The sequence below is a fragment of the Planococcus citri genome, chromosome 4 (assembly GCF_950023065.1).
Source record: "Planococcus citri chromosome 4, ihPlaCitr1.1, whole genome shotgun sequence".
Lineage (NCBI taxonomy): Eukaryota > Metazoa > Arthropoda > Insecta > Hemiptera > Pseudococcidae > Planococcus > Planococcus citri.
The window spans coordinates 52,210,840-52,236,792 of NC_088680.1; the positions used below are offsets into that span (position 1 = coordinate 52,210,840).

The 25,953-nt window shown below is 34.4% G+C and overlaps 6 protein-coding genes across 9 annotated transcripts in view; 1 reads left to right on the forward strand and 5 right to left on the reverse strand.

The window, feature by feature from the left end:
• Positions 1 to 25,953, forward strand: part of Hk (Hyperkinetic) — a 187,012-nt gene that overhangs the window by 54,266 nt on the left and 106,793 nt on the right. The window lies entirely within an intron of this gene.
• LOC135844203 (procathepsin L-like) lies at positions 2,901 to 4,881 on the reverse strand. Of its 3 annotated transcripts, none has more exons than XM_065362346.1 (7): positions 4,750 to 4,881; positions 4,544 to 4,651; positions 4,340 to 4,477; positions 4,041 to 4,244; positions 3,900 to 3,956; positions 3,487 to 3,658; positions 2,901 to 3,361 (listed from the first exon to the last, which is right to left on the reverse strand). In XM_065362346.1, the coding sequence occupies exons 2-7, from the start codon at positions 4,631 to 4,633 to the stop codon at positions 3,126 to 3,128; spliced, it is 897 nt and encodes a 298-aa protein (XP_065218418.1). In that variant the 5' UTR covers positions 4,634 to 4,651; positions 4,750 to 4,881; the 3' UTR covers positions 2,901 to 3,125. The 3 variants fall into 3 exon arrangements, with proteins under 3 accessions (XP_065218418.1, XP_065218417.1, XP_065218416.1); XM_065362345.1 differs by having other exon boundaries at positions 3,771 to 3,956; XM_065362344.1 differs by having other exon boundaries at positions 3,759 to 3,956.
• On the reverse strand, positions 6,058 to 8,039 carry LOC135842403 (procathepsin L-like). The gene is made up of 7 exons (XM_065359851.1): positions 7,943 to 8,039; positions 7,698 to 7,820; positions 7,473 to 7,613; positions 7,167 to 7,370; positions 6,855 to 7,049; positions 6,588 to 6,759; positions 6,058 to 6,475 (listed from the first exon to the last, which is right to left on the reverse strand). The coding sequence occupies exons 2-7, from the start codon at positions 7,800 to 7,802 to the stop codon at positions 6,213 to 6,215; spliced, it is 1,080 nt and encodes a 359-aa protein (XP_065215923.1). The 5' UTR covers positions 7,803 to 7,820; positions 7,943 to 8,039; the 3' UTR covers positions 6,058 to 6,212.
• LOC135842406 (procathepsin L-like) lies at positions 11,036 to 25,841 on the reverse strand. Of its 2 annotated transcripts, none has more exons than XM_065359854.1 (6): positions 25,644 to 25,841; positions 25,450 to 25,557; positions 25,212 to 25,367; positions 24,876 to 25,064; positions 24,614 to 24,794; positions 11,036 to 11,405 (listed from the first exon to the last, which is right to left on the reverse strand). In XM_065359854.1, the coding sequence occupies exons 1-6, from the start codon at positions 25,743 to 25,745 to the stop codon at positions 11,149 to 11,151; spliced, it is 993 nt and encodes a 330-aa protein (XP_065215926.1). In that variant the 5' UTR covers positions 25,746 to 25,841; the 3' UTR covers positions 11,036 to 11,148. The 2 variants fall into 2 exon arrangements, with proteins under 2 accessions (XP_065215926.1, XP_065215925.1); XM_065359853.1 differs by lacking the exon at positions 11,036 to 11,405 and adding an exon at positions 24,144 to 24,533.
• On the reverse strand, positions 11,439 to 12,585 carry LOC135843387 (cathepsin L-like). Its single transcript, XM_065361254.1, has 5 exons — positions 12,383 to 12,585; positions 12,190 to 12,297; positions 11,947 to 12,105; positions 11,624 to 11,815; positions 11,439 to 11,549 (listed from the first exon to the last, which is right to left on the reverse strand). The coding sequence occupies exons 1-5, from the start codon at positions 12,482 to 12,484 to the stop codon at positions 11,439 to 11,441; spliced, it is 672 nt and encodes a 223-aa protein (XP_065217326.1). The 5' UTR covers positions 12,485 to 12,585.
• Positions 19,682 to 21,368, reverse strand: LOC135842408 (procathepsin L-like). The gene is made up of 6 exons (XM_065359857.1): positions 21,132 to 21,368; positions 20,938 to 21,045; positions 20,700 to 20,855; positions 20,364 to 20,552; positions 20,111 to 20,282; positions 19,682 to 20,030 (listed from the first exon to the last, which is right to left on the reverse strand). The coding sequence occupies exons 1-6, from the start codon at positions 21,231 to 21,233 to the stop codon at positions 19,792 to 19,794; spliced, it is 966 nt and encodes a 321-aa protein (XP_065215929.1). The 5' UTR covers positions 21,234 to 21,368; the 3' UTR covers positions 19,682 to 19,791.

Consider the following 25,953-nt stretch of genomic DNA (forward strand, 5'->3'; position numbering starts at 1 on the left):
AAACGTATAAAAAGGTGGAAAATTTTGGGTGAAAAGCAAGAATGACAATTTTAGCAAAAAACAGAACTTTGTTGGCAAAAAAATGGTACTTTTCAGCAATTTCTGAAAAATATGCGAAGGCTTTTGATAATTTTTGGAAAAAAGTAAAAATCTTTAGCGATTGCAAGAATTTATTCAAAAACCAAAAATGTGGCAATTTTGGGAATTATTGGCAAAGAAATTACACTTTTTCGTAATTTTTTTGAAAAGTAAGGATTTTTTTTTTTTAGGTAAAAGAACGACACTTTTTTTGCAACTTTTGGCGATGAAAATCATTCAACCTACTGGTAAAAACTCTCAAGGTTAAAATTCACCTCATACTCTGATAATGCAAGACCTTTGAACAATTTTACCAAAAAACAAGACTATTTTGCAATTTTTGTTGAAAATGGGAGATTTTTTTAAATTATTTGGTTAAAAACCAGACCTTTTGTTTGTTTGGTTTTTTTTTTGTTGTTGTTGATAAAAAATAGGTATGCCTATTTCATTGATTTTTGTTGCTTTTTGAAAAATTTCACATTCCATTAACCGACTTTATTCACCTTATTTGATTACCACATAAAGCGAAATTCTTTCAATGTAAAAAGGTACAACCGTTCTGTCCCAACAACTTCCCATTCTATTAAGCGAATTATTCTAATAACCGCAGTGATAATAAGCGGCAACCACATCGGCGAAAGATCTTCAAAAATGCAAAAAAAATCACCTCTGAAAAAAGTTACCAAAAGTGCCGTTTAAAAGCTGATAATGCGCGTTTTGCACAGAATATATGCTTGAAAAAATTTCAAAAAATGTCCATGAATAACTCTTCAAGCTCCGGGAGGGCACAGGTTGTTGTCGCTAGAGGTAGTCTCTAGGTAGTATGTAGCTCGGATCATCAAGAGGAGCCAGTCCCCCAGGACAGATGAGAAGGCAAGACAACACCAGGGGTATTCTGCGCATCCACGTTGTGCGGAGTGGTAACATGTTGCTGTTCGATGGACTCGGAATCGATAAACATGGCTAAAGCAGAATTCTCCAGTTGGTGGAACGATGGCGGGGAGGATTGGCTAGTCAAAGGCCAAGCCTCTACATAAATACGGATTACAATCAAGAATGCATAAGATCTGCAGAACACCAACAACTCACTCGTTCCAGCCCCAGGGAAGTGCAAGAGCTTCAGAGTGAGTAGGCAAATACCAGCGCCTAAAAACAGGCGAATTCGGCTAAGGGAGTAAACCCCAACAGAAAATCATGGTGGAAGGCAACGGGAAACCAACACCATTATATTTCCCTAGAATTATATGGACATCAATTTAGCAACGGCCCTAAGTCTCCGTCAGGCTGATCCTCATCTGCCATGGCAGCCGGATAGGGTGTTGAGAATATGAGGAGTCAAAACAAGGCGGAACAACATCAACGTCGCAACCTGGAATGTATGCACTTTGTATAAAATTGGACAACTTGCTAACGTAATTAAAGAAGCCAGGAGGTTGCAAATCGACGTGTTAGGAATAAGTGAGATCCGATGGACTGGAAATGGTAGAAACTGGGTAGATGAAGAATATGAAATGATCTACGCTGGGAAAGACACACATGAACAAGGTGTGGGTATATTAATACATACCAGAATCAACGATAAAATCAGTGCCATAATTCCAAAATCAGAGAGGATACTACTCCTGAGATTGGAGGTCAAGCCAAAACTGATTGTGATAATTCAAGTGTATGGCAGAGATAATAAAGAAATTAAATCACGGATTGGAATGGCAAAACCGCTTTCAACAACCTTGCCAATGTGCTGGGAAATCGAACGATGAGTATAGATCTGAGGAAGAGAATTATGCGATGCTACGTATGGACCGTTCTGAAATATTCCTGCGAAACACATGGACCATGAGTGCAGAATGCGAGAACAAAGTATCCGCTTTCAAGATGTGGTGCTATCGAAGGCTACTACAAATCTCATGGAAGGACTTCATTACCAACAAGGAAGTATTAGCAAGAATAGGAGAGGAGCGGAAAGTCGTAGTTGAAGATATCAAAACTAGAAAGCTAAAGTATTTAGCTCATAAAATACGAGAAAACGGTATTTTCATGCTAGAGGTACAGGGGAAAATCCAAGGAAGATCGACGAGAGGGAGGAAACGATCGGAGCTGTTAACAACAAACTCACCAGCCAACTCTCCCTGTAAGACCCTGAAAGAAACGATCAGATACGCTAGATACCGGCTAATATGGATGGTCATATACGCTATCTCCTGTAAAGGAGCGCGACTACGACAACGACGACGACGAACTCTTCAAAGTGTTAAACATCACCGCAAATTTGAAAAAAATTAGAGGAAAACTGCCACTGTTGGACATTCTTAGTTGAAAATGAAATTGCAATGTCACCTAAATAAAAATGACATGTGTTTTCCATTCCAGAACTATTCTTTGTGTATTGAATACAAATGGAAAGTAGATTCTGATGCCTGTCCAAGTGTCCATTTCCTTTTCCGGTGAAATAGATTTCTTTGTGATGATTATTCCATATATTTGTAGTATGTTTATGGAAGATTTGTGAATTTTTTTCGGTTGATTTTATCATGATTTTAAAATGAAGTTTTGATATTTCGGATACGTTTTTAATTTATTTATGCATTAGGTAGGTGTTTTGAAAAGATTTCGGATGGATTTTTTAACGATTCAAGAGTTTTGATGTATCTATTGCCGCGATATTACTTTTTCTGAAGTTAGGTACTTTTCGATACCAATCAAATTTCAACAACTCGTTCATTTCAGCAGTTGAATTTTGATGGAAAAAACGCAATGTTGTTCAATAAAGGTAGATAAGATATTAATAATTGATAGGTATTAAAAAAAGAAAAATACATAAGAAAACATTGAAATGACTGTATTTGATGTAAATGATTCTATTATTGAAATTACAAAAATTAATGTTAAATCTTGAATTAAACTAGCTATGGCTGAATAAACATACCTACAGTAATTTAATTTATAAAAAAATTAAAACTTTGCTGGTCTTATTTTGCCTAAAAAACAATAAAAATCAACATGAACAACTCAATTTCTTAAAAATATGACGAAAAACGTTCACGAAGTTACTTCACTTTACAATCACAAAAACTTCGTTTAGCTGATACTGTGCATGCTTGTGTTTCAATTCCGCAAGTTCCGTAAGCGATTTTCATGTAGCCTTCTTCTCCCCAAGTTTTTCCCAATGAATTCTTCACCAGCCAGTGCTTAGCGTTACTATCCATTTCATTATATCCGACTATCAAAACAGCTTGACTTGCAATTTGACTTTTGGTGCTGCACTTTTGCTCGTTGTATATTCCTGTGAAGAGTAGCAATAGAATTAAAGTACATTATTTTATATGTGATCGTTTTTGCTCCTTTTTCAAATTATCGTTTTGTCCTTTTTTGAATAGATTATGAAAAATGTTGCAAATATGTACAAACCTGTATGATAAAATTGAAAACTTTGATGTGAGGCATCAACTGTAGCTGGAACAGAATTTTCGGATCCGTATAGTTCTTTTTTGATTTTCGTTTCACTTGCTTCCTTAGTTGTCAGATCATTGAAAAGTACTGATACTTCTATAGGATAATTTTCTTCAGGACATGTGACGTTCTGAAATAATATAGAATTTGTACATGCTTTCTTCGTGCTTGAGTGTTTTTTAAAAAAGTACACGTATCTAAGCGTGCCTTCAAAATAACCCTATACATACCAATTGTTTTACCAAATTGTATAATTTTTCCGTATAAATACCACGGTTTTTTACAAAACTGAGTACATTTTTGAATTCTACTTTTACTTCATTTTTTTGGTCGTAACAATCTATTAAAAATTGTTCACTAAGGCTTTGTACCGGTTGTTGTGGACATTTTTCCTGAGTTTTGAATATTTGTCCCTCGATAGCACCAGTCTACGAAATAAAAAATAATATTTTTTATATTCTAAGTGTATAATTTTATTTGATATTCATTTTTATTGTGCTTTATTTACTTACCATACTGAAAGCCCATCCGGATACACTCTTTTCACCTTGATCTTTGACCTCACTTACCCATCCTTTTTCTCGTAAATCGATTGCTGTGTTGATTTTGTTGAGTAATAAAGCTTCATCTGTTGGACTATTATCCAGGTAATTTTGATTTTCCGGAGTCTCCAGCGTGTAAGATTGGCCTATGTATTTTATGAACTCCTCGTGAGTCTATAGAAATTGATTCAAATTCGTAAAAGTGTTTATAATATTGATTAGGTACCTAATTCGGTTTTAAGAAAGATGTATTTGAACTCGGTACGTACCCAATCTCCAAATTGATTAATTTTTAACGTAAATGCATGGTTTTGCTTGTTGTGATCCTCGATTAGTTGGGAATTTTTTTCGAAAATTCCTTTACGTTGTTGGTCTTCTCTCTCCGAATATTTTCTGTTGTATTCATTCTATAACGTTGATGTTTAAAGCATTTTTTTTTGCCTTGATATTGTAAAGGGAACTAGGTAGCTTACTTTGAACTTTTCCCACGCATTATCATCGATTGCGTCCGTATGTATCACGACCAATAAAACGAATATCCAAAATGAATTGAAAACTATCATGTTGGCATCGATTTTGATCTGAAATATACACGCATTAAAATTATTGTCTTCGCACCATCATAATTTTTTCGAATAAATTAACTTGGCAATGAAATTATATTTATCAACATACATACCTTCTTTCCAAATGAAATTTCAACCCAAATTCAGCTGTAGGTAACTTGCACCGAAACTAGTAAATTGACGATGTTTGAGTTTTCACTGACAACTGATTCGCCTTTGTTACGGGTATTTATAGGTCGAGTCAGTCGATTAAAAATTGTAGCGGAAAATCTTTTATCTTATCTCACCGTGAGTTTCCGTTCGAATATTATCACAATGCTAATGGAATTGGAGCAAATCGTTTTTGCGAAGGTTTGAAAATGGAAAAAAATAGGAAATGGTTTTGCAAAGTTCATGGCTATAAAAATACCTATCAAAAAAATGTATCCTTTTCGGATTGTTTTCAAATTTTTAAATCACAGCTCTGCAATTTGACAAGTTTTTGAAAACTGATTTTTCCATAACAACGTTTTGAACTATACCTTCAAGCTCAAAACCATCAAAATGTGCAGAAATCATTTTCGGGCCTTGAGAATTGCATCAGACGATAAGTTCTACAACTTTTGTAGGAATGAACAAGTAGGTACTTACTTTTTCAATTTTATTATTGTTTTGAGTAAAAAGCAATCCAGTTACTTACGTTCTATCTCACAATTTTAAAATATCAACTCCGATTTGGTGACTGAAATGTCCCTAAATGTTGAAAGCGCATTCGAGGGGAGGGAAATGGGGGCGGTGTTCACTCAAATTTTAAAAGTGTGTTTTTTTTAGGGGCGTGCAATAGAAATCTGAAAAACACTGCAAAGTCTTGTTGAAATTTTTAAAGATGGTTTTTTGTAAATTCTGCATTTTGATTTGAGGATTTTGTTAAACATCTTGATTTAATTGGGATTGAGAACAAATTTTTGATTTTTCAATTGTGTTGAAATTTTGAGAGTTGAAAAATAGAAATGGCGTTTTTTTTTCAACTCTGGAATTTTTCCTCATGTGTTACGTCAAATTGAAAATAGATTCTGATGCCCCTTTCTCCCTTTTTCCGGCTAAATATATTTCATACTGATTATGAGAAAATTTTTCCACACGAATGTGGACGATTTGTGAATTTTTTCGGTCGATTTTACGTGTATTATGATTTTTAAATAAAATTTTAATATTTTGAATACCTGCGTTTTAATTTAGGTCTTGGATGTTTTGAAAATATGTCGAGTGGATTTTTCAACGATTGAAGGACAATTTACCTATTAATGGAATTTGATATAAGTTCCAACTACCTACATAATTATTTATTTATTTTGAGGATCTGAATTCTGATGGAAAAAATGTAGTTGTAATAGGTACTTAATGTTGTTCGATAGAGGTAGAATAAGTGAAGTAATATAATGAAACATTAAAATGACTGTATTTGACGTAAGTGAATGATTCAAGTAATGAAATCACAAATTAATGTTCAGTTAAACTAACAATGGCTGAATAAACATATCTAATAGAGATTTGATCACTAAAAAATAAAAAATTGACGTCATTTATCAAAAAAAAATTATTCGAGAATTCCTTTAATATGACAGGAGGCCTTCATAGAACCGCAAGAGCATTTTGCAGAAGTTACTATATACGCTTCTTTTTCAATACCGCAAGTTCCATAAGCGATTTTCATGTAGCCCGCTTCTCCCCAACTTTTTCCCCATGAATTCTTCACCAGCCAGTGCTTAGCGTTACTATCCGTTTCATCATATCCGACTATCAAAACAGCTTGATTTGCAACCTGATTTTCGATGTCGCACTTTTGCTCGTTGTATACTCCTGAGAAAAATCATGACAAGCAAATGAAATAGATAGATGGTCGTTTTTTTTTTCTTCATATTATCGTTTTGTACATAGATACTTCAATTATGAAAAAGTGGAAAATACAAACCTGTGTGATAAAATTGAAAACTTTGATGGGAGGCATCAACTGTGGCTGGGACAGAGTTTTCATGTCCGTATATTTCTTTTATCATTCTCCCTACAGTTGCTTCCTTAATTGTCAGGACTTCAAAAAGTACTGATGCTCGTATGGGATAATTTTCTTCCGGACATTTGACATCCTTAAATAATACATAGGCCTATATTGTACATGCCTACTTTTGTTTGAATACTAAAAAAGTCCTCGTAAGCGTGCCTTGAAAATAACCTTACTTACCAATTTTTTTACTAGCTTGTATAATTCTTCTGTATAAATACCACGCTGTCTTACTAATTCCAATGCTTTATCGAATTCTGTTCCTACTCCATTTTCGTTCTGGCAATCTATTAAAAATAGTTCACTGAGGCTCTGTACAGGGTGTTGTAGACATTTTCCCTCAGTTTTAAATACTTGCCCCTCAATAGCACCAGCCTACGAATCAAAAAATATGATCGTTTTTTGTATTCTTTGCATAGGTAGGTAGCTAGGTAGTAGGTACATAATATAATTTTAATCGATATTCATCTTTATTGCGCTTTAATCACTTACCACACTGAAAGCCCAACTGATTTTATTCGGTCTGTCACCTTGATTTTTGACCTCACTTACGCATCCTGTTTTACGTAAATCGATTGCTTTGGGATATGTATTGTCGAGTAATAAAGCGTCATCTGTTGAATCACCATCTGAATCATTTTGGTTTGTTGGAGTGGCAGGCGTAAAAGATAGGTACCTTATGAACTCCTCGTGAGTCTAGAAAGTGATTGCAATTTGAAGATTTTTCTATGATAATTGATAATACGTAGATTGCTTAATTCAGTTTTGAGAAAGCATCGACACGAGCACAGCACGTACCAAATCTCCAAATTGATTCATTTTCAATCTGAATTGATGATTTTGCTCGTTGTGCTCCTTGATCAGTTTGGAATTTTCTTCGAAAGTTGCTTTACGTTGTTGGTCTTCGCTCTCCGTCGAATATTGTTTATTGTATTCTTTCTAAGAATAAGTTGATATTATAAAAGCGTTATTTTTTGTTTGTTGGAAAAAAATTTCAATTGTAAGGAGAATTAGGTAACTTACTTTGAACTCTTCCCATGCATCATTCTCGTCAATTTCGATTGATTTAGCTTCCGTATATATCACGAATAATGAAACGAGAATCCAAAATGAATTGAAAACTATCATATTAGCATCGAATTTGACCTAAAATATACACAGGTTTATAAAGAATAAGAAAAATTTTGAAAAAATTGAAAAACGATTATAATTTCCTTCATAAATGATTTTTTAAAATAAATTAATTTTGTGGTGAAATTATCATTTACCTTGATTTCCAAATGAGATTTTTTTACAAATTCAGTTACTCGTTATTAAAACTAGTAAATTAACGATTTCAGAGTTCTCACTGACTACTGACTCGCCTTTGTTATGGGTATTTATAGGACAATTGGAAATTTCAGCGGACAATCTTTTATCTATTCTGATAATGAGTTTCCGTTCAATCATGATTTTGCTGTGAGTGAGAAGTAAGTAGTAGGTGAACGTGTACGTTTCAATTTGTAATTCTGTTATATTCTCGTGAAATAGGGCGAAAAATTTTCAGAAATTTTACTCTCTCTTACATCATTTTATTAGTATGATTATCAATATTCGATTTAGATTTACTTATATGGTATATGGTAATACCGATCATCGTGAATTACCATGTAATAAATAATTCGATGAAAAATGAAAAATAAAATGATGTTTTGGGAGTTCCAGATATTTTTGAAAATACAAATATGTACATTGATTTTTTTTAGCGTTTTCGATAAGTATTTTTAGTAATGCTTGAACTTTTCTACTTTTACTTTTAATTTTTTTTGCAAGTTTGGAAAAATTTTTCATTTGTTTTTCTACACTTCTTCAATTCTTCATAGTACGTAGGGTCAGGGGTGGTTAGTTGTCAATAATTGTTAGTTGTCAAATTGCATTTTTAAAAGGATACATGAACGCTATCTCCACGAAACCTTCATAATAACTTCATGCTATACCTACTAATGTTCCAACATGCAAAATTGGCAACATAGCTTTTTATTTGGGGATACAGTTTTGAAAAAAGTGATTTTACAGGTGCAAAGTTACACATGTTAAATTGGAACTTTTCGTTTTTAAACATCAAAAATTTGTCAAAAGTAAATAAATTATACATCAATTTAAAGGAAATTTGATCACGGATTCAGTAATCACATGTTCAATTACAAAAAATTTTGAAATGAATAAAATTTTTTGGTACAAAGATGAAAAACGAGAAGTTGTTAGTTGTCAAAAAAGGGAATATTGTTAGTTGTCAATGAGATAGTTTACCAAAATATGCATCAAAGTGGAAAAATATTTTTAGAAAATTATCTATTGCATTATTGAATCTTTTTTTTTCTGCCTTTCATTCTATAAAACGAATAAAAAGTTGAATTGATCGATTTACCTAAGTACGCAAAAAAAAATCAAAGAATGACCAGTCAATTTTCAAGTCGTTTATGGATATTTTTTCAAGTTTTTGGGTTTATCTAAAAGTTTAGTCCTTCTCACGTGTTATCTTTTTGAAAATTTTCGAAAATTGAATTGTAAGTTTTTTTTTATCAATGGTGAATGCGTGTTTGACAACTTACAACAGGGGTGGTTGTTAGTTGTCACAAAAAAGTGTCTCACTAAATCCACCATTAACTATTCATCACATGAACCAAAATTCAATTTTAAAAAAAGAAAACACGCGCAAAGAATCAAGCTTTCAAATGAGCCTAAAACGGCAAAAAAATATTCATAAATGGCTTCAGAAACTTTGAAAAACATTTTTTTTTGACAACTAACCACCCGTGACCCTACATATAATTTTTCCATTTCCAAAAATAGTTTTTCAAATTTAAACACCAGCCGACAGTCCAGTGACAGATGGAATTGTTGCTGCACTTTTCGCAGAAGACAAGGCTATACTTGCAGTGAACGAAGATTGCAAAAGGGCTATTACTTCACTATAATAAGCAGATGTATCTTAGACGAGAAAAAGTTGACTAGAATTTCACATTGACTTAAATTCATAAGGTACTTTTCGATAGTTTTACCTGATTTCGACGAGCTACCTACTTTTTAGTTAATGGGTTATCTTACCTTCTATACATACGCGCAAAGTAGATAATATAATTATGAGTTTGTTGATAGCGAGCGTTCCTATATTTCTATCAGAAAAATTCTGGGTAACAATATTAATCATTTATGGTGTGTGGTAATAGATGATTGATGTTGAAAATTTGATTACAACTATGTCAACTCATACGTACATAGGTATTCATGAGTATACTTACCTGATACCTGCAGGTAATGAGGTACTTAATCAAATTTCAAATTTATTTTTTGCGAAACAATTCTTTCGTATATTTCTGTACCATCATCCGTCTATCCTTATCAGTTTTATAATAATTATTTTTAAAATTACTATTACAATTTTTACATAAATAGGTGATAACATTTTTTTTTTCACATTTCCTTTTTTAGAATATTTTCATTTCCCATATTCTCACGTTCATTTGTGTAAATCGAATAATTCGAGGAATAAAAATTTTGATTTGTAAATAACGTTCACAAAATGAGTTTTTATTACAAAACCCTGTTCTTCCCCTTCTTGTTCTTCAAATCAAGAAGTGCTTTGGGACCTCAACACCGGCTCGGGCTGCTCGCTCGAGCGTCCGAAATTTTTAAAACTCGTGAATTTCACAAAACGATTGAAAAATCTAGAGGTCCAAAAACCACAAGAAATTGGTTTTTGAGGCATATCTCGGCCCCTACATGGATCCAAATTGGTTCAAATTTCGGATCAAAGTATAAAATACGATCCAGAAAGAAAAAAAAAATTTCTCAAAATTTTTTCATGATTGCTTTTGGATACCACCATGTTAAGTTTTCGTGTTTTTTGCGCTCATTGCACGGTTGGCGATTTTTTGAATAGAGGTAGAGGTACTCGTATTTTTTATGTGAAAAAATCACGATGAGAGATGACGAATACATTTATGTGTAGGAGATATAAGAGTGCTTGAAGCATCCAGGAAAATGGGTCCTATTTGTACCTAATACAAATAAGGAGCTGCGAGTCTGTGAACATTTTTCAAAATTTTCAGTTTTTTCTTCAGAATCTCTCTAAATTTTCCCTTTTTAGGAAAAAAATCTCTCACTTTCCAAAAAATATTTTTTTTTGTTTTGGGTGCTTCAAAATCTACGCTCAGAAAACCCTTGAATTAGGCGAATGTTGACTGTTTCGAAAAACTTTGAGATGTAAACCCCCTTCCTAAGTAAGATTCAGGAGATCGACATTATTTCGTCATGTTCAGTTCACACGGAACGAATGTTCTCGCTTTACGATTAAAATAGTCAACGAGTTGAAAAATGAATCACTATCTGCAGAATTTTATATTATTGAACTGAAAAATGATTCAGACTGATACACGTACTTAAGATTATACCAATACCATACATGCAATACAGGTTTATAGTAAAACTTTAATTACTGGGTCCCTTGCGCGTTTGAGAAAATTGTCGGCTTAAGGGTAGTCTCAGTGAGTGTTAAAAACGTTGCATTGGTGGCTATTCCACAGGTATTTTTTCCGCGTGCTATTCTAACGTATCCATATTCGCCCCATTCTTCGCCCCAAGAATTTTTCACAATCCAGTACTCTTCTCCTTGCTTTTTATCATCATAACCAACAATTAAGACGTTGTGTTTTCCAACTTTAGCGCATTTGTCATCATGATAAATTCCACCTGTGAAAAATAATATTAGGTAATCAAACAATCTCAGTGATCGACCATTGAAACATTTTGTTGTGAAATCGCGTCAAGGTTTATGTCCAAGGGAGTTGGTATTTTCCCCTTCAATTTTTCGTGACAGGCGGTCGTATTCATATCCTAGAACATCATCGTGATAAATTGAAATTCAAGAACGGTAGGTTTAAAATACTTGTAAATTCTCGAATCCTTACCATTCCGGTGTATGGATACGCATGTTCCGTAGAAATGCCGTTTTGTTTTATGTAATTGAATGCGTGTTCCACTGTGCTACCGCTGTTACAGCCGTAATTTCCGTAATTTTCAGTGCAATCAATGAGCTCTTGTTCGCTAAGCTCTGTAAGATTATGGTATTTTCTAGCCAGTAGTCCTTCTAGAGCTCCGATCTGCAATTGGTCACCAGTAATAATTCCGTTGAAAAGAACATCGTTTAATACAATTAAGCAAATTATTCGTGTGCTGTGTAAAATTATTTTTTAATCTACGCATTTTGAATATGTAATGGTATTTCACTTACAGCTGCAAATGCCCAATCGCCATCAGAGCAATTATTTCCCTGATCTTTCACTCTGGTCACCGTGTTATTTTCTGTCCAGTTCAATTTTTTTGGCAAACCTAAATTCATGAGCTCATCATTCATTGGTGAATATGAACTGTTTGGCACTTCATCATCATCCTATCATGAAATGTAAAAATTCCAAATTGGTTTAATATTGTATGTACCTACCCATAAATGGAGTGAAAAACTAACAATTCTTACCATATCTGTGTATTGCTCTACTTTCTTCATGTATGATCGTTCATTATGTTGATCAATTTGTTGAACGTCAGCTTCGGCCTCAGATCCGTGATTTTTGTGGAAATCAACCTACAAATTAATTATTTTCTTGTATTGTAAAGTTCTCCTTTTGAAAATTGCAGAAGAAAATCCAACATAATTTTGAATTGCGTACCTTGAATTTTTTCCATTGGTCTTCGCGAAAGTCTGGAATGGATTTAGCTCGAATAAATCCGAAACAAACGATCGACAAACAGAGCGAAAATTGCCACCTCATGTCAAATTTTTTTAAAGAACGAGAGAAATTATCGATTTTTCACCACTTATTACCGTGCTATCAACTGAAGTCGACAATTTTGACACCGCGTATAATGTACTTTCAATCACAATAATGAGTGATATTTGATGTAAATCAATTAATTTATAGGTACCTGGCTGCGAATGATATGATTCATGATGCAGGAAAAGGACGATAGTACTGTTACCATATTTGGTATACCTAACTACTACCTTCCTGCAAACTTATGAATCTCGAAAAAACGTCTCGCATGTCATCATCGTGTTGGAAAACTTTTGGAATCCTTTTGACGCACTTGTTATTATTTTTTTTCCAAGTTCTTCGAAAAAAGATGATCATTTGAAGGGTTTTGAAGCAAAGTTTTTACGGTTATTCAGAATCAGAATGGATCGGGTTGGCGTAGAAAATGTGAGACGTGATACCTACACAAATATGCAACGCCATTTTGCAACGTCAACGTATTACAGAAAGAAGTGATTTTGTAAAGTTCTTGCCTAATTCAAGCATGTTTCCGACCGAATGGAATGAATATTAAAAATTTGTAGCCTTCTTTAGTACTTTTCATATATCATTTTTGATCGCATCGACAATTCTTTCTTTGATCCTAATATCAACGAATAAATTAAAAACGAACTCGGAAGCGCAGAATGATGGTGAAGTTTGTATGGCTACGATTTCTTGAAACAGGTTGTCTATAGGGTAGTGAAAGTAGTGAAAAAGTAGTGATTTTCAGCAATTTTGCTTGAATGGTAGTGAAAAATAAAAAAGAGTGGAAAATACAATTTTCCACACATGAAAAACAGCCCTGGATTTAGGGCAGCAGAATTTCATCGGGAGCCATTTTTTAATTTTTTTTTGCCACTTTTTAAATTTGAGATGTAAATATTATGATAATTGAAAAAAAAAGTTATAGTTGTCAGCTAGATAAATAATACCTACGTCTTGAATTGCTATATTGCATATCGAAAATACCATACCTATTATAAAAATGAATTCGATGATTCAATCAAGAAATTCTCCGAAGCTAAATCCAGAAAACGGTTGTTTAAAACATAAAAAATTTGAATTAAATTTTGAATAATGAATATTGATTTTTTTCAAATTTAATATGTATTAGGTACTCGTAGATGTTCTTGGATTTTTTTTAGGTTTTAATAAAGTCGAATTTTGAATGTTGATACTTATTTCATAAATTTTTCAACAAAACCAAAATAATTTCGAATGTTACCTACTTTTTTGAAAATTTTAATTAGGTTTGGATTTTTTTTTAAAAATAGGTATAGGTAACTATTACTTACATAAATATTTTATCATTTTAAATAAAACCAAGGGTCCAATGTTACTTTTAAAAAACAATAATAAAACCAAAATAGGTAGTTTCAATGTTATTTTTTTTTAATTCAAAGAATTTTTTCCTTGTTTCATTTTTTTTTTCAATTTTTATTTTTTATAAAACCAGAAATATGGTGCGAAAATAGTTTTATTTTTTGGTATGGGGAGGGACGGCACAAATTCTAAATCCGCCGCTCGTGAAAAGTATTTTGTAGAAAAGAACTCATTTATTTTACTTTGTTAGAACTTGAATTGCACATTTTTGAAAATTGAATCAGAAAAAAAACTCCTCTCTGCATAAAAAAACTTTTTTTTTTGCTTCTCAAAACATGAATTTTTGAAAACTTTTGGCCTCGTTCGCTTTTCTTTTTCAAGTTTGATTTTTTTTTCAAATCATCATTCAAGTTTTCTTTGAAAATGAATCGGGAAAAAATTGAAAATTCTGTGCGAAGTCGCCAATTCTAGTGAGGTGGCAAACAACTGTACTTCCAATGAAAGGGGCATATTTTAATGAAAGAAGCGTGAATTCTGTACTCCAATGCAAAAAGGATGGAAGTCCAATGGCCTGGCATAAGGAAAGGAGGTTAGTGTGTTTAATGCAGTTTGATACAGGGATTTTAAACTTTTCAGTTCAAAATTTAAAATTCCTGTTTCTCAAAACTGCACTGAACACACTAACCTCCTTTCCTTATGCCAGGTCATTGGACTTCCATCCTTTTTGCATTGGAGTACAGAATTTTGGTATAATGAATTTCAGAGCCGAAAAGAAGTTTTTTAGACCGGGAGCCACCGAGGCTCCCCCCTCCTTCGGGGAAGGGCTTATAATTTTGAATCAGTTCCTGTGGATCGAATTTTAATCAGATTTCAAATAATTATTATGGGGCCTGCTGTTAGATATTGATTAGCACTTTCTATTTGTATTTTCTATGTGAGAAGACCATTGAAATATTCAATCAACGATTTCTTCGTTTTTAAATAGGCTAAGGATAATTCCAGGTGGATGGTAACCGATCGACAAAAAAACACTTTAAGCGAACGATAGCGATCAACATTGAACAGTAATTGGCTTAATACGTATGTAAGTATTTAAATGCTGACGGAATTTTGACCAGTAAATATTTCTTGCAATTGGGGGTTCTATAGGAGCACATAAAGAAGAGAGTCGTAATTCTTTGCGCTATGTTTTGCTTTCAACAAATATTTCTTACTATTAACAAGAAAAATTAGCATTTGGCTCACCATTTCCACTATTTTTTGGCATTATAACGGCAATTTTGCGTGTTTTCCAAAGACGCCACAGAAGGGGTGGGAACCAAAAAACGAACCACCAAAATTATTTGTATGCTTTACACAGTAGGTATATTTTCACCAAATTACGTTTCTGAGTCTCACCATCTTCCAAACCCACAATTTAGGGGGCGAGGAACCCGGCAAAGGGGTGAAGAGAGACGATGGTTCCAATGGTGAAAATGAAAAGTGCTAATCGATATCTAACAGCACAGAAATTGATTCAAAATTGTAATACGTTTTCCTTATTGAACAAAGGTTATGTGTACATGTATTTGATTTACCTATTTGCCTGTTCCCTTCTTGTTCTTCAAATCAAGAAGTACGTGCTTCGCGATACCGGCTCGGACTGCTCGCTCGAGCGTCCGAAGTTTTCAAAACTCGCGAATTTCAAATTTTTGGCGCAAAAATTCAAAACGATTGAAAAATCTAGGGGTTTAAAATGCCAAAAAATTGGTTTTTGAGGCATATCTCGGCCCCTATATGGATCCAAATTGGTTCAAATTTCGGATCTAAGTTTAAAATACAATCCAGAAAGAAAAAAAAAAACATTTTTCAAAAAAAATTTCATGATTGCTTTTGGATACCTGCATGTCAAATTTTTCGTGCCTTTTGTGCTCATTGCAGGGTTGGCGATTTTTTGAATAGGTATTTTTTACGTGAAAAACCCACGATGAGAGATGACGAATGGTGCTTATCACAATTCTTAAAACGGATTTATAGGGTAAATAAGGGTGCTTGAAGCATCGAGGAAAATGTGTACTATTTGTACCTAGTACAGAAAAGGACAATCTGTGAACATTTTTCAAACTTTTCAGTTTTTGCTTCAGAATCTCTCCAGATTTTCCCATTTCAGGAAAAAGGGTACCCCCCGATAAGATAGGCAAAATGCCCTTAACCTCAGATTTCGATGAAACTCACAGGGTATGTTTAGTACCCCCCAAAAATAATTTTGGGCCCATAGCCCGCTCCCCACCCCACCCCCCTCAGCCAGGGGGGCTAAAAAACGCGTTTTTCAGGGGAAAAATTCTGTATCAGCGCGTAATTAAGATAAATTGATTCTGTAAACGAATATAGTTAGAAGATACATGGGCGTACCTCCCTGAATTTTTTCAGAATTTTTCATCACACGGGGAGAGAAGGGGGGACAAAAGAAAACTTTAAATCGACATTACTCCGGAACGAAAAAACATACCAAAACGATTTTTTCGTCAAATATGTATCTTTAGGTCTACTTTCTATAGAAGTCATCACCCGGCCATTTGGAGTGGTGGGTCAAGCTCAAAAGCTCAAAAAACTCTCAAAAAACCACGTTTTTTGCGTTTTTCTCCAAAAATATGGACAAATGGCGGAAATCTAAGAGAACCAAGTTGTTCAGCGTGAAATTTTACCTCAGAATTGTGTAATTGAAAATTCATTTACACCGCATGATCGTAAAACTACATGCGCAGAAGTATTTGTGCTTACATCAAGATAGCTGAAAGGGTATTCCTGGGTAAAATAGGTGAAATGTCCCTGTCCTCGGATTTCTGAAATTTTGATGAAACATAGTTGGGTACCATTAAAAAAAATGTCGGAGGCAAAAAATCCCCCCCACCTCCCCTTGCTCATAATAGCGAAAAAAGGGCCTTTTTCGGGGAGAAAAAATCCATGCTTCAACGAGTTTTGACAAAAAAATCTGTATTCACTCAAAATACTTGAAGGAGATATGATTCTAGCAACTTGAATTTTCTTCAAAAATTGTGGGCCCCCCAGGGGAGATATATTGACAAAAGAAAATTTGAAACCGCCGTATCTCCGAACCTAATTTAAGTACATGAAATTTTTTTTTCAAAAATGTATCTGCATGAGCACTATAATTGGTATTTTTTTTCAAATTTTCCCTCCAGGTAGGCCATCTTCAAAAACTCAAAAAACACTCAAAATTGTGTTTTTTGTCACAGCACCACCAAAAAAAGCGATCCATAATTTTGGATGCTGGCCTCCAAAAACAATAAGAAAACCAACTAACTTCTTTAAGGCTATTCTAATTTTTTGATGAAAAATGGTCAACTTTGGGCGGGGATTGTGCCAAAACTATAGAACGGATTTTTCTAGGGTTTGCTTTCAAAAGCGAGGGTATGTCGAGATATTTTTGATTCAGGACATTTGATGGCTATAATAGGGAATTGGATGCAGGTACTTTAGACGCTCACATCCCTGTTGTAAAAGCAAAATTAGAAAATATGGCTACATACCCTCGATTTCATAGATGAATCAGTATTGGTGAAAAAAAATTGGAAGAATTTTGAAAATTCACGGAGAAATCCCCGTCTGAAGTTTAGATGGGAGCGGGTCGCGGGACATAAGCACGACTAAATTCGTTCAATCGATTACATGCAGTCTTACGAACGAATGATGAAAATAACGAACAAATCGGTTTCATATTTCGACCGGTTGTCAAATTAGAATGCTCTCCGCAGAGTATACCCTTAAACTCCAATTTTTTGGTCATAGGCACCCCCTCTCCAAATTTTAGGGCGAAAGTAGACAGACAATATGGGTATCATTATCATATGAACCGAACTCGCTGAACATGAATATGAAGTTTGATTTGCAGTTGGACCCTCCCAACGACCACATTGGGGAGAGGGGTTGCCCAAAAATTAGAGTTTTTGTGAAAAATGCTTCATTATAGCGCTATTTACGCCATGCAACTTCTTAATCAAGGTTTTCTTGAATTACAAGTAGCCTACTTTTCAAGTACATGGTATCTAACTCAAAACTATCAGAAAGGTTTCTTTTTAGTGTCGATGATTAAATTTTTATGTGAGTTACCAAGTACATTGAAAACATAGGTATTACCTACCTACGTACTATGTAGTAGATTGGGTAAATCACCAAAAAAAGAAAAAAAACTGGATTTTTACCAATTTTAGCAAAAACTGTCATTTTGAGTTGAAAGTTGTACAGAAAAATGCTGGCTCCAGAAGTGCCCCTAAAGGGAAAACATGTGCCCTTAAAGTGGGAGTATTTTCGAAAAAACACGGTTTTTTCACTGTAGCCCCAGTAAGTACCCAATTTGTTTTGAGAAAAATGACGATCGACCCAGTCCTAAATGAATATATCTTAGATTCTGCGTCCATTCTATGCTATTAAGTATTTTAAATTGTTTTTGTCAATTTTGAAAAATCAACAAAAATTTAGGAATTTTTGCCAATCTTTATCAATTTTTTGAAGCCTAAAATATTGTCATCACTGCGTTCCAAAATATTTCCTCAGTTTCAGAAATATATTATCTTTCAATATTTTTTCGTCATTATAGCGAAACTTTTGCGAAGAAAATATTTTCAAAACACCAACTACTAATACCCCCTCTCCAAAAAAAAAAAAGATTTACTTTTCAATTTTCTCAGTAGAACCCCAAAAGTGGCCTTGGATTTTGATGGCAATAGCATGGATTGGCGCAGAATCTCAAATACCTATGTAGGTACTTTTATTATACTGTCTCCTCCATATATTTTGAGTGAATACAGATTTTTTTGTCAAAACTCGTTGAAGCATGGATTTTTTCTCCCCGAAAAAGGCCCTTTTTTCGCTATTATGAGCAAGGGGAGGTGGGGGGGGGATTTTTTGCCTCCGACATTTTTTTTAATGGTACCCAACTATGTTTCATCAAAATTTCAGAAATCCGAGGACAGGGACATTTCACCTATTTTACCCAGGAATACCCTTTCAGCTATCTTGATGTAAGCACAAATACTTCTGCGCATGTAGTTTTACGATCATGCGGTGTAAATGAGTTTTCAATTACACAATTCTGAGGTAAAATTTCACGCTGAACAACTTGGTTCTCTTAGATTTCCGCCATTTGTCCATATTTTTGGAGAAAAACGCAAAAAACGTGGTTTTTTGAGAGTTTTTTGAGCTTTTGAGCTTGACCCACCACTCCAAATGGCCGGGTGATGACTTCTATAGAAAGTAGACCTAAAGATACATATTTGACGAAAAAATCGTTTTGGTATGTTTTTTCGTTCCGGAGTAATGTCGATTTAAAGTTTTCTTTTGTCCCCCCTTCTCTCCCCGTGTGATGAAAAATTCTGAAAAAATTCAGGGAGGTACGCCCATGTATCTTCTAACTATATTCGTTTACAGAATCAATTTATCTTAATTACGCGCTGATACAGAATTTTTCCCCTGAAAAACGCGTTTTTTGGCCCCCTGGCTGAGGGGGGTGGGGTGGGGAGCGGGCTATGGGCCCAAAATTATTTTTGGGGGGTACTAAACATACCCTGTGAGTTTCATCGAAATCTGAGGTTAAGGGCATTTTGCCTATCTTATCGGGGGGTACCCTTTCTCTCACTTTCCGAAAAATATTTTTTTTGTTTTCGGTGCTTCAAAATCTACACTCAGAAAACCCTTGAGTTAGGCGAATGTTGACCGTTCCGAAAAAATTTGAGAGGCAAACCCCCTTCCTGAGTGAACTTTAGAAGATCGACATTATTTCGTCATGTTCAGTTCACACGGAACGAATGTTCTCGCTTTACGATTAAAATAGTCAACGAGTTGAAAAATGAATCACAATCTGCAGAATTTTATATTATTGAATTGAATAATCATTCAGACAGATACACGTACTTATATTATACCATATACCAACATACAATACAGGTTTAGTAAAACTTTAATTATTGGGTCTCTTGCACGTTTGAGAAAATTGTCTTCAGTGTTAAAAACGTTGCATTGGTGGCTATTCCACAGGTATTTTTTCCGCGTGCTATTCTAATGTATCCTTTTTCGCCCCAGTCTTCGCCCCATGAATTTTTCACAATCCAGTACTCTTCTCCTTGCTCTGTCTCACCATAACCAACAATTAAGACGTTGTGTTCTCCAACTTTAGCGCATGTGTCATTATGATAAATTCCACCTGTGGAAAATAGTATAACCAAACAATCTCAATGATCGACCATTGAAACATTTGTTGTGAAATCGCGTAGGTATATTTACCTGTATAATTCATAAAAGACTCTTGAGAAGCATTAATGATGGCTAATATAGGTCCATTATGGTAGAGGTATTGTTTCATTAGTAATTCATTGCCGTTAGGAATAAAGTCATGTTCTATATCCAAAGAATTTACTATTTTTCCTTCCAATTTGTTAAGACAGACGCCCGTATCCTAGAACATCATCATGATAAATTGGAATTCAAGAGCAGTAGGTTTAAAATACTTGTATGTAAATGGTTGAATCCTTATTACCGTTCCGGTGTATGGATACGATTGATTCGTACAAATGCCGTTCTCTTTGATATAATCGAATGCTTTTTCCACTGTGCCGCCTGTACAACCGTAATTTCCGTTGGGTACAGTGCAATCAATGAGCTCTTGTTCGCTAAGATCTGTGAGATTGTACCCATTTCTGGCCAGTAGTCCTTCCAGAGCACCGATCTGCAATTTGTCACTAGTAATAACTCCGTTGAAAAAAACATCGTTCAATATGAGCAAATTATTCGTGTGTTTTGTATAAATTATTTTTTAATCTACCATTTGGAATAGGTAATAATACATATATGTATAGGTAGGTGTTTCACTTACAGCGGCGAAAGCCCAATCCCCATTTTCGCAACCTTCCTGATTTTTTACTTTAGTCACCACGTTCTTCGCTGTCCAGTCCCACTTTTTTTGCCAATCCAAATACATGGGCTCATTATTCATTGGTGAATATGAACTGTTTGCTATTTCATCATCATCCTAACATGAAATGAAAAAATTCCAAATTTGTTTAATAATGTACCTACCTATAAATGGAGTGAAAAACAAGTAAAATTCTTACCATATCTGTATATTCACCTATTTTCTTCACGTATGATCGTTCATTATGTTGATTAATTTGTTGAATGTCGCCTTCAGCCTCAGATCCGTGATTGTTGTGGAAATCAACCTACAAAATAAAATAATTTCTTGTATTCTAAAGTTCACCTTTTGAAAATTGGAGACGAAAATCCAACATAATTTTGAATTGCGTACCTTGAATTTTTTCCATTGGTCTTCGCGAAAGTCTGGAATGGATTTAGCTCGAATAAACCCTAAACAAACGATAGACGAACAAAGCAAAAATTGCCACCTCATGTCAAATTTTTTTAAAGAACGAGAGAAATTATCGATTTTTCACCACTTATCACCGTGCTATCAACTGATGTCGATAATTTTGACACCGTGTTATTACGGTGATTCGGAATGGATCGGGTTGGCGTTGAAAATGTGAGACGTGATACCTACACATATAAGTACGCAACGCCATTTTGCAACGTCAACGTGTAACAGAAAATAGCGATTTTGTAAAGTTCTTGCCTAATTCAAGTATGTTTCCGACCGAATGTAATGAATATTGAAAATTTGTAATCTTCGTTAAGCAGTAATTTTCGCACATCGTTGTGATAGCATCGCCACTTCTTTCGTTGATCCTAATGGCAGTGAATGGATGAAAAACGAGCGCGGAAGCGTAGAATAATGGTGAACTTTGTACTTTCTAAATTTGAAACAGTCAAATTTCACTGCTTAGCACTACCGACATTTTGCCTTTTTAGAAGCAGTAGTTCTTTACTGCAAAACAGTAAAAAACTACTGCTTCTAAAAAGGCAAAATGTCGTGACTGCTAAGCAGTGAAATTTGACTGTTTCAAATTTAGAGATTATGGCTACGATTTCCTGAAACAGGTTGTCTACAGGGTAGTGAAAGTGGTGAAAAAGTAGTGATTTTGAAAATCGGTAGTGAAAGTAGTGAAAAAATAGTGATTTTCAGCAATTTTGCTTCAATGGTAGTGAAAAATGAAAAAAGAGTGGAAAATACAATTTTCCACATATGAAACACAGCCCTGGATTCAGGGCAGCAGAATTTCGGGGACAGAAAATTTTTAATTTTTTTTCGCTACTTTTTAAATTTGAGATGTAAATATTATAACAATTTGAAAAAAAAAAATAATTGTCAGCTGGATAAAAAATACCTAGTTACCTACGTCTTAAATTGCTATCTTGCATATCGAAAATACCATACCTATTAAAAAAATGAATTCCCCTTCATGAAAAACATTTTGTAGAAAAGGGCTCATTTATCGACTTTGTTAGAACTTGAATTGCACATTTTTGAGAGCTATTGCCATCGCTTCACTCGGGCTATTTGCTCGTCTTTATCTGCATGGTACACTTAGTTATTGGTCAAATTCAAGAAATGTTCAAAGTTTGAATCAGAAAAGTAAACTCCTCTCAGCATAAAGAAACTTTTTTTTTACTTCTCAAAACATGAACTTTTGAAAGCTTTTGGCCTTGTTTGCTTTTCTTTTTCAAGTTTGATTTTTTTTTCAAATCATCATACAAATTTTCTTTAAAAATGAATCGCGAAAAAATGAAAAATTCTATGCGAAGTCGCAAATTCTATTGAGGTGGCAAACAGCTATATTTCCAAAGAAAAATGTCTATTTTAATGATAGAAGCGTGAATTTTGGTATGATGAATTTCAGAGCCGAAAAGAAGTTTTTCAGACCGGGAGCTACTGAGGCTCCAATTTTGAATAAATTTCTGTGGATCGAATTTTAATCAGATATCAAATATGTACCATTGTACCTACTGTATTATGGTGTCTGCTGTTAAATATTGACTAGCACTTTCTATTTGTATTTTCAATGTGAGACGACCATTGCATATTCAATCAACGATTTCTTCGTTTTTGAGTAGGATATTAAGGATAAATTCAGGTGGATGGGGAGGGGAGGAGGAGGGAGAAGGGATGGTAACCGATGAAATGAACGACAAAAAATATTTCCATGGCCTAGGTAGCACAAGTTACCAAATATCAACTCTAAAGGTTGGTTGTTTACCGGTTCCACATTATAGAGGTCTGCCCCCTTGAAGGGGCAGGGGGTATGCGATGATTCTAACACTTTGAGCGAACTATAGCGATCAACATTGAACAGTAATTGGCTTAATATTTCAATTCTGATGGAATTTGGATCAGTAAAAGTTCTTGCAATTAGGGGTTTCTATGGGGGCATTGGAGGCACATACAGGGAAGAGCCAAATTTTTTGCGCTATGTTTTGCTTTCAAAAGAAGAATTAGCATTCGGCTCGCCATTTCCACCATTATTTGTTCGTATTATAACGGCAATTTTGCGTGTTTTTCAAGTTTGAGGCGCCACAAGGGGCAGAGGGGGCGGTAACCAAAAAAACGAACCACCAAAATTATTTGTACGCTTAACATAGTACAAATATTTTTACCAAATTACGGTTCTGAGTCTCACCATCTTCCGAACCCACAATCTAGGAGGCAAGGCCCCCCGCAAAGGGGTGAAGAGGGACGATGGTTCCAATGCTCAGGCTGCTCGCTCCAACGTCCAAAATTTTCAAAACTCGCGAATTTCAAATTTTTGGCACGAAAATTCAAAACGCGATTGAAAAATCTAGGGGTTTGAAAATGTCAAAAAATTGGTTTTTGAGGCATATCTGGGTCCCTATATGGATCCAAATTGGTTCAAATTTCGGATCAAAGTTTAAAATACAATCCAGAAAGAAAGAAAAAAACATTTTTCAAAATTTTTTCATGATTACTTCTGGATGCCTCCATGTCAAATTTTCGTGCTTTTTGCGCTCATTTCAGGGTTGGGGATTTATTGAATAGGTGTTCTTTTATGTGAAAAAATCACGATGAGAGATGACCCATAATTCTCAAAACGCATTTATCGGGGAAATAAGGGTGCTTGAAGCATCGAGGAAAATGGTCCTATTTGTGTGAACATTTTTCAAAATTTTCAGTTTTTGCTTCAAAATCTCTCTAGATTTTCCTTTTTCAGGAAAAATGTTTCTCACTTTCCAAATTCAAAATCTACTTTCAAAAAAACCTTGAATTAAGCAAATGTTGACAGTTTCGAAAAACTTTGAGATGTAAACCCCCTTCCTATAAGTGAGATTCAGGAGATCGACATTATTTCGTCATGTTCAGTTCACACGGAACAAATGTTTTCGCTTTACGATTAAAGTAGTCAACGAGTTGAAAAATGAATCACAATCTGCAGAATTTTATATTATTGAATTGAACAATGATTCATTCTTATACACGTACTTGTACTTATATTATACCTATACCAACATCATACAATACAGGTTTAGTAAAACTTAAATTATTGGATCCCTTGCGCGTTTGGTAAAATTGTCGGCTTAGCCGTTTGAAGTTTATCGAGTGTTAAAAACGTTGCATTGGTGGCTATTCCACAGGTATTTTTTCCGCGGGCTATTCTAATGTATCCTTTTTCGCCCCAGTCTTCACCCCATGAATTTTTCACAATCCAGTACTCTTCTCCTTGCTCTGTCTCACCATAACCAACAATTAAGACGTTGTGTTCTCCAACTTTAGCGCATGTGTCATTATGATAAATTCCACCTGTGGAAAATAGTATAACCAAACAATCTCAATGATCGACCATTGAAACATTTGTTGTGAAATCGCGTAGATATATTTACCCTTATAATTCATAAAAGACTCTTGAGAAGCATTAATGATGGCTAATATAGGTCCATTTTGGTAGAGGTATTGTTTCATAAGGGATTCAGAGCCCTGAGGAATAACGTCTTGGTTCATTTTGTCCAAGGAAGTTACTATTTTTCCCTTCAATTTGTTGGGACAGGCGGTCATATTCGTATCCTAGAACATCATCGTGATTAATTGGAATTCAAGAGCAGTAGGTTTAAAATACTTGTATGTAAATGGTTGAATCCTTATTACCGTTCCGGTGTATGGATACGATTGATTCGTACAAATGCCTTTCTCTTTGATATAATCGAATGCTTTTTTCACTGTGCCGCTTTCACAACCGTAATTTCCGTACGGTTCAGTGCAATCAATGAGCTCTTGTTCGCTAAGATCTGTGAGATTGTACCCATTTCTGGCCAGTAGACCTTCTAGAGCACCGATCTGCAATTTGTCACCAGTAATAACTCCGTTGAAAAGAACATCGTTCAATTTGAGCAAATTATTCGTGTGTTTTGTATAAATTATTTTTTAATCTACCATTTGGAATAGGTACCTAATAATACATATATAGGTAGGTGTTTCACTTACAGCCGCGAAAGCCCAATCCCCATTTTCACAACCTTCCTGGTTTTTTACTTTAGTCACCACGTTCTTCGCTGTCCAGTCCCACGTTTTTTTCCAATCCAAATACATGGGCTCATCATTCATTGGAGAATATGAACTGTTTGCTATTTCATCATCATCCTAACATGAAATGAAAAAATTCCAAATTTGTTTAATAATGTACCTACCTTTAAATGGAGTGAAAAACTAGAAAAATTCTTACCATATCTGTATATTCATCTATTTTCTTCACGTATGATCGTTCATTATGTTGATTAATTTGTTGAATGTCACCTTCAGCCTCAGATCCGTGATTTTTGTGGAAATCAACCTACAAAATAAAATAATTTCTTGTATTCTAAAGTTCACCTTTTGAAAATTGGAGACGAAAATCCAACATAATTTTGAATTGCGTACCTTGAATTTTTTCCATTCGTTTTCGCGAAAGTCTGGAATGGATTTAGCTCGAATAAACCCTAAACAAACGATCGACAAACAAAGCGAAAATTGCCACGTCATGTCAAATTTTTTTAAAGAACGAGAGAAATTATCGATTTTTCACAACTTATCACCGTGCTATCAACTGAAGTCGATAATTTTGACACCGTGTTAATACTTTCAATTACACTAATGAGTAATATTTGATGTAAATTAATTAATTTATAGGTACCTGGCTGTGAACGGTATGATTCATGTTACAGGAAAAGGATGATAGTACTGTTACCGT

Bases quoted from the DNA above. Each gene is read 5' to 3' on its own strand.
- LOC135842403 (XM_065359851.1), bottom strand. From the start codon at position 7,802: ATGATAGTTTTCAATTCATTTTGGATTCTCGTTTCATTATTCGTGATA. The intron at 7,614-7,697 runs GTAAGTTACCTA...ACTTATTCTTAG, and splicing joins ATGCATGGGAAGAGTTCAAA to AAAGAATACAATAAACAATA. The intron at 6,476-6,587 runs GTTTGTATTTTC...GATTTTTCTCAG, and splicing joins TTTTCAATTTTATCACACAG to GAGTATACAACGAGCAAAAG.
- LOC135842408 (XM_065359857.1), bottom strand. From the start codon at position 21,233: ATGAGGTGGCAATTTTTGCTTTGTTCGTCTATCGTTTGTTTAGGGTTT. The intron at 21,046-21,131 runs GTACGCAATTCA...TTTATTTTGTAG, and splicing joins ACCAATGGAAAAAATTCAAG to GTTGATTTCCACAACAATCA. The intron at 20,856-20,937 runs GTAAGAATTTTA...ATTTCATGTTAG, and splicing joins TAGGTGAATATACAGATATG to GATGATGATGAAATAGCAAA.
- LOC135844203 (XM_065362344.1), bottom strand. From the start codon at position 4,633: ATGATAGTTTTCAATTCATTTTGGATATTCGTTTTATTGGTCGTGATA. The intron at 3,957-4,040 runs GTAAGTAAATAA...TTTATTTCGTAG, and splicing joins CCGGATGGGCTTTCAGTATG to ACTGGTGCTATCGAGGGACA. The intron at 3,362-3,486 runs GTTTGTACATAT...TACTCTTCACAG, and splicing joins TTTTCAATTTTATCATACAG to GAATATACAACGAGCAAAAG.
- LOC135842406 (XM_065359853.1), bottom strand. From the start codon at position 25,745: ATGACGTGGCAATTTTCGCTTTGTTTGTCGATCGTTTGTTTAGGGTTT. The intron at 25,368-25,449 runs GTAAGAATTTTT...ATTTCATGTTAG, and splicing joins TAGATGAATATACAGATATG to GATGATGATGAAATAGCAAA. The intron at 24,534-24,613 runs GTAAATATATCT...TATTTTCCACAG, and splicing joins GTCTTTTATGAATTATAAGG to GTGGAATTTATCATAATGAC.
- LOC135843387 (XM_065361254.1), bottom strand. From the start codon at position 12,484: ATGAGGTGGCAATTTTCGCTCTGTTTGTCGATCGTTTGTTTCGGATTT. The intron at 12,298-12,382 runs GTACGCAATTCA...ATTAATTTGTAG, and splicing joins ACCAATGGAAAAAATTCAAG to GTTGATTTCCACAAAAATCA. The intron at 12,106-12,189 runs GTAAGAATTGTT...ATTTCATGATAG, and splicing joins TAGAGCAATACACAGATATG to GATGATGATGAAGTGCCAAA.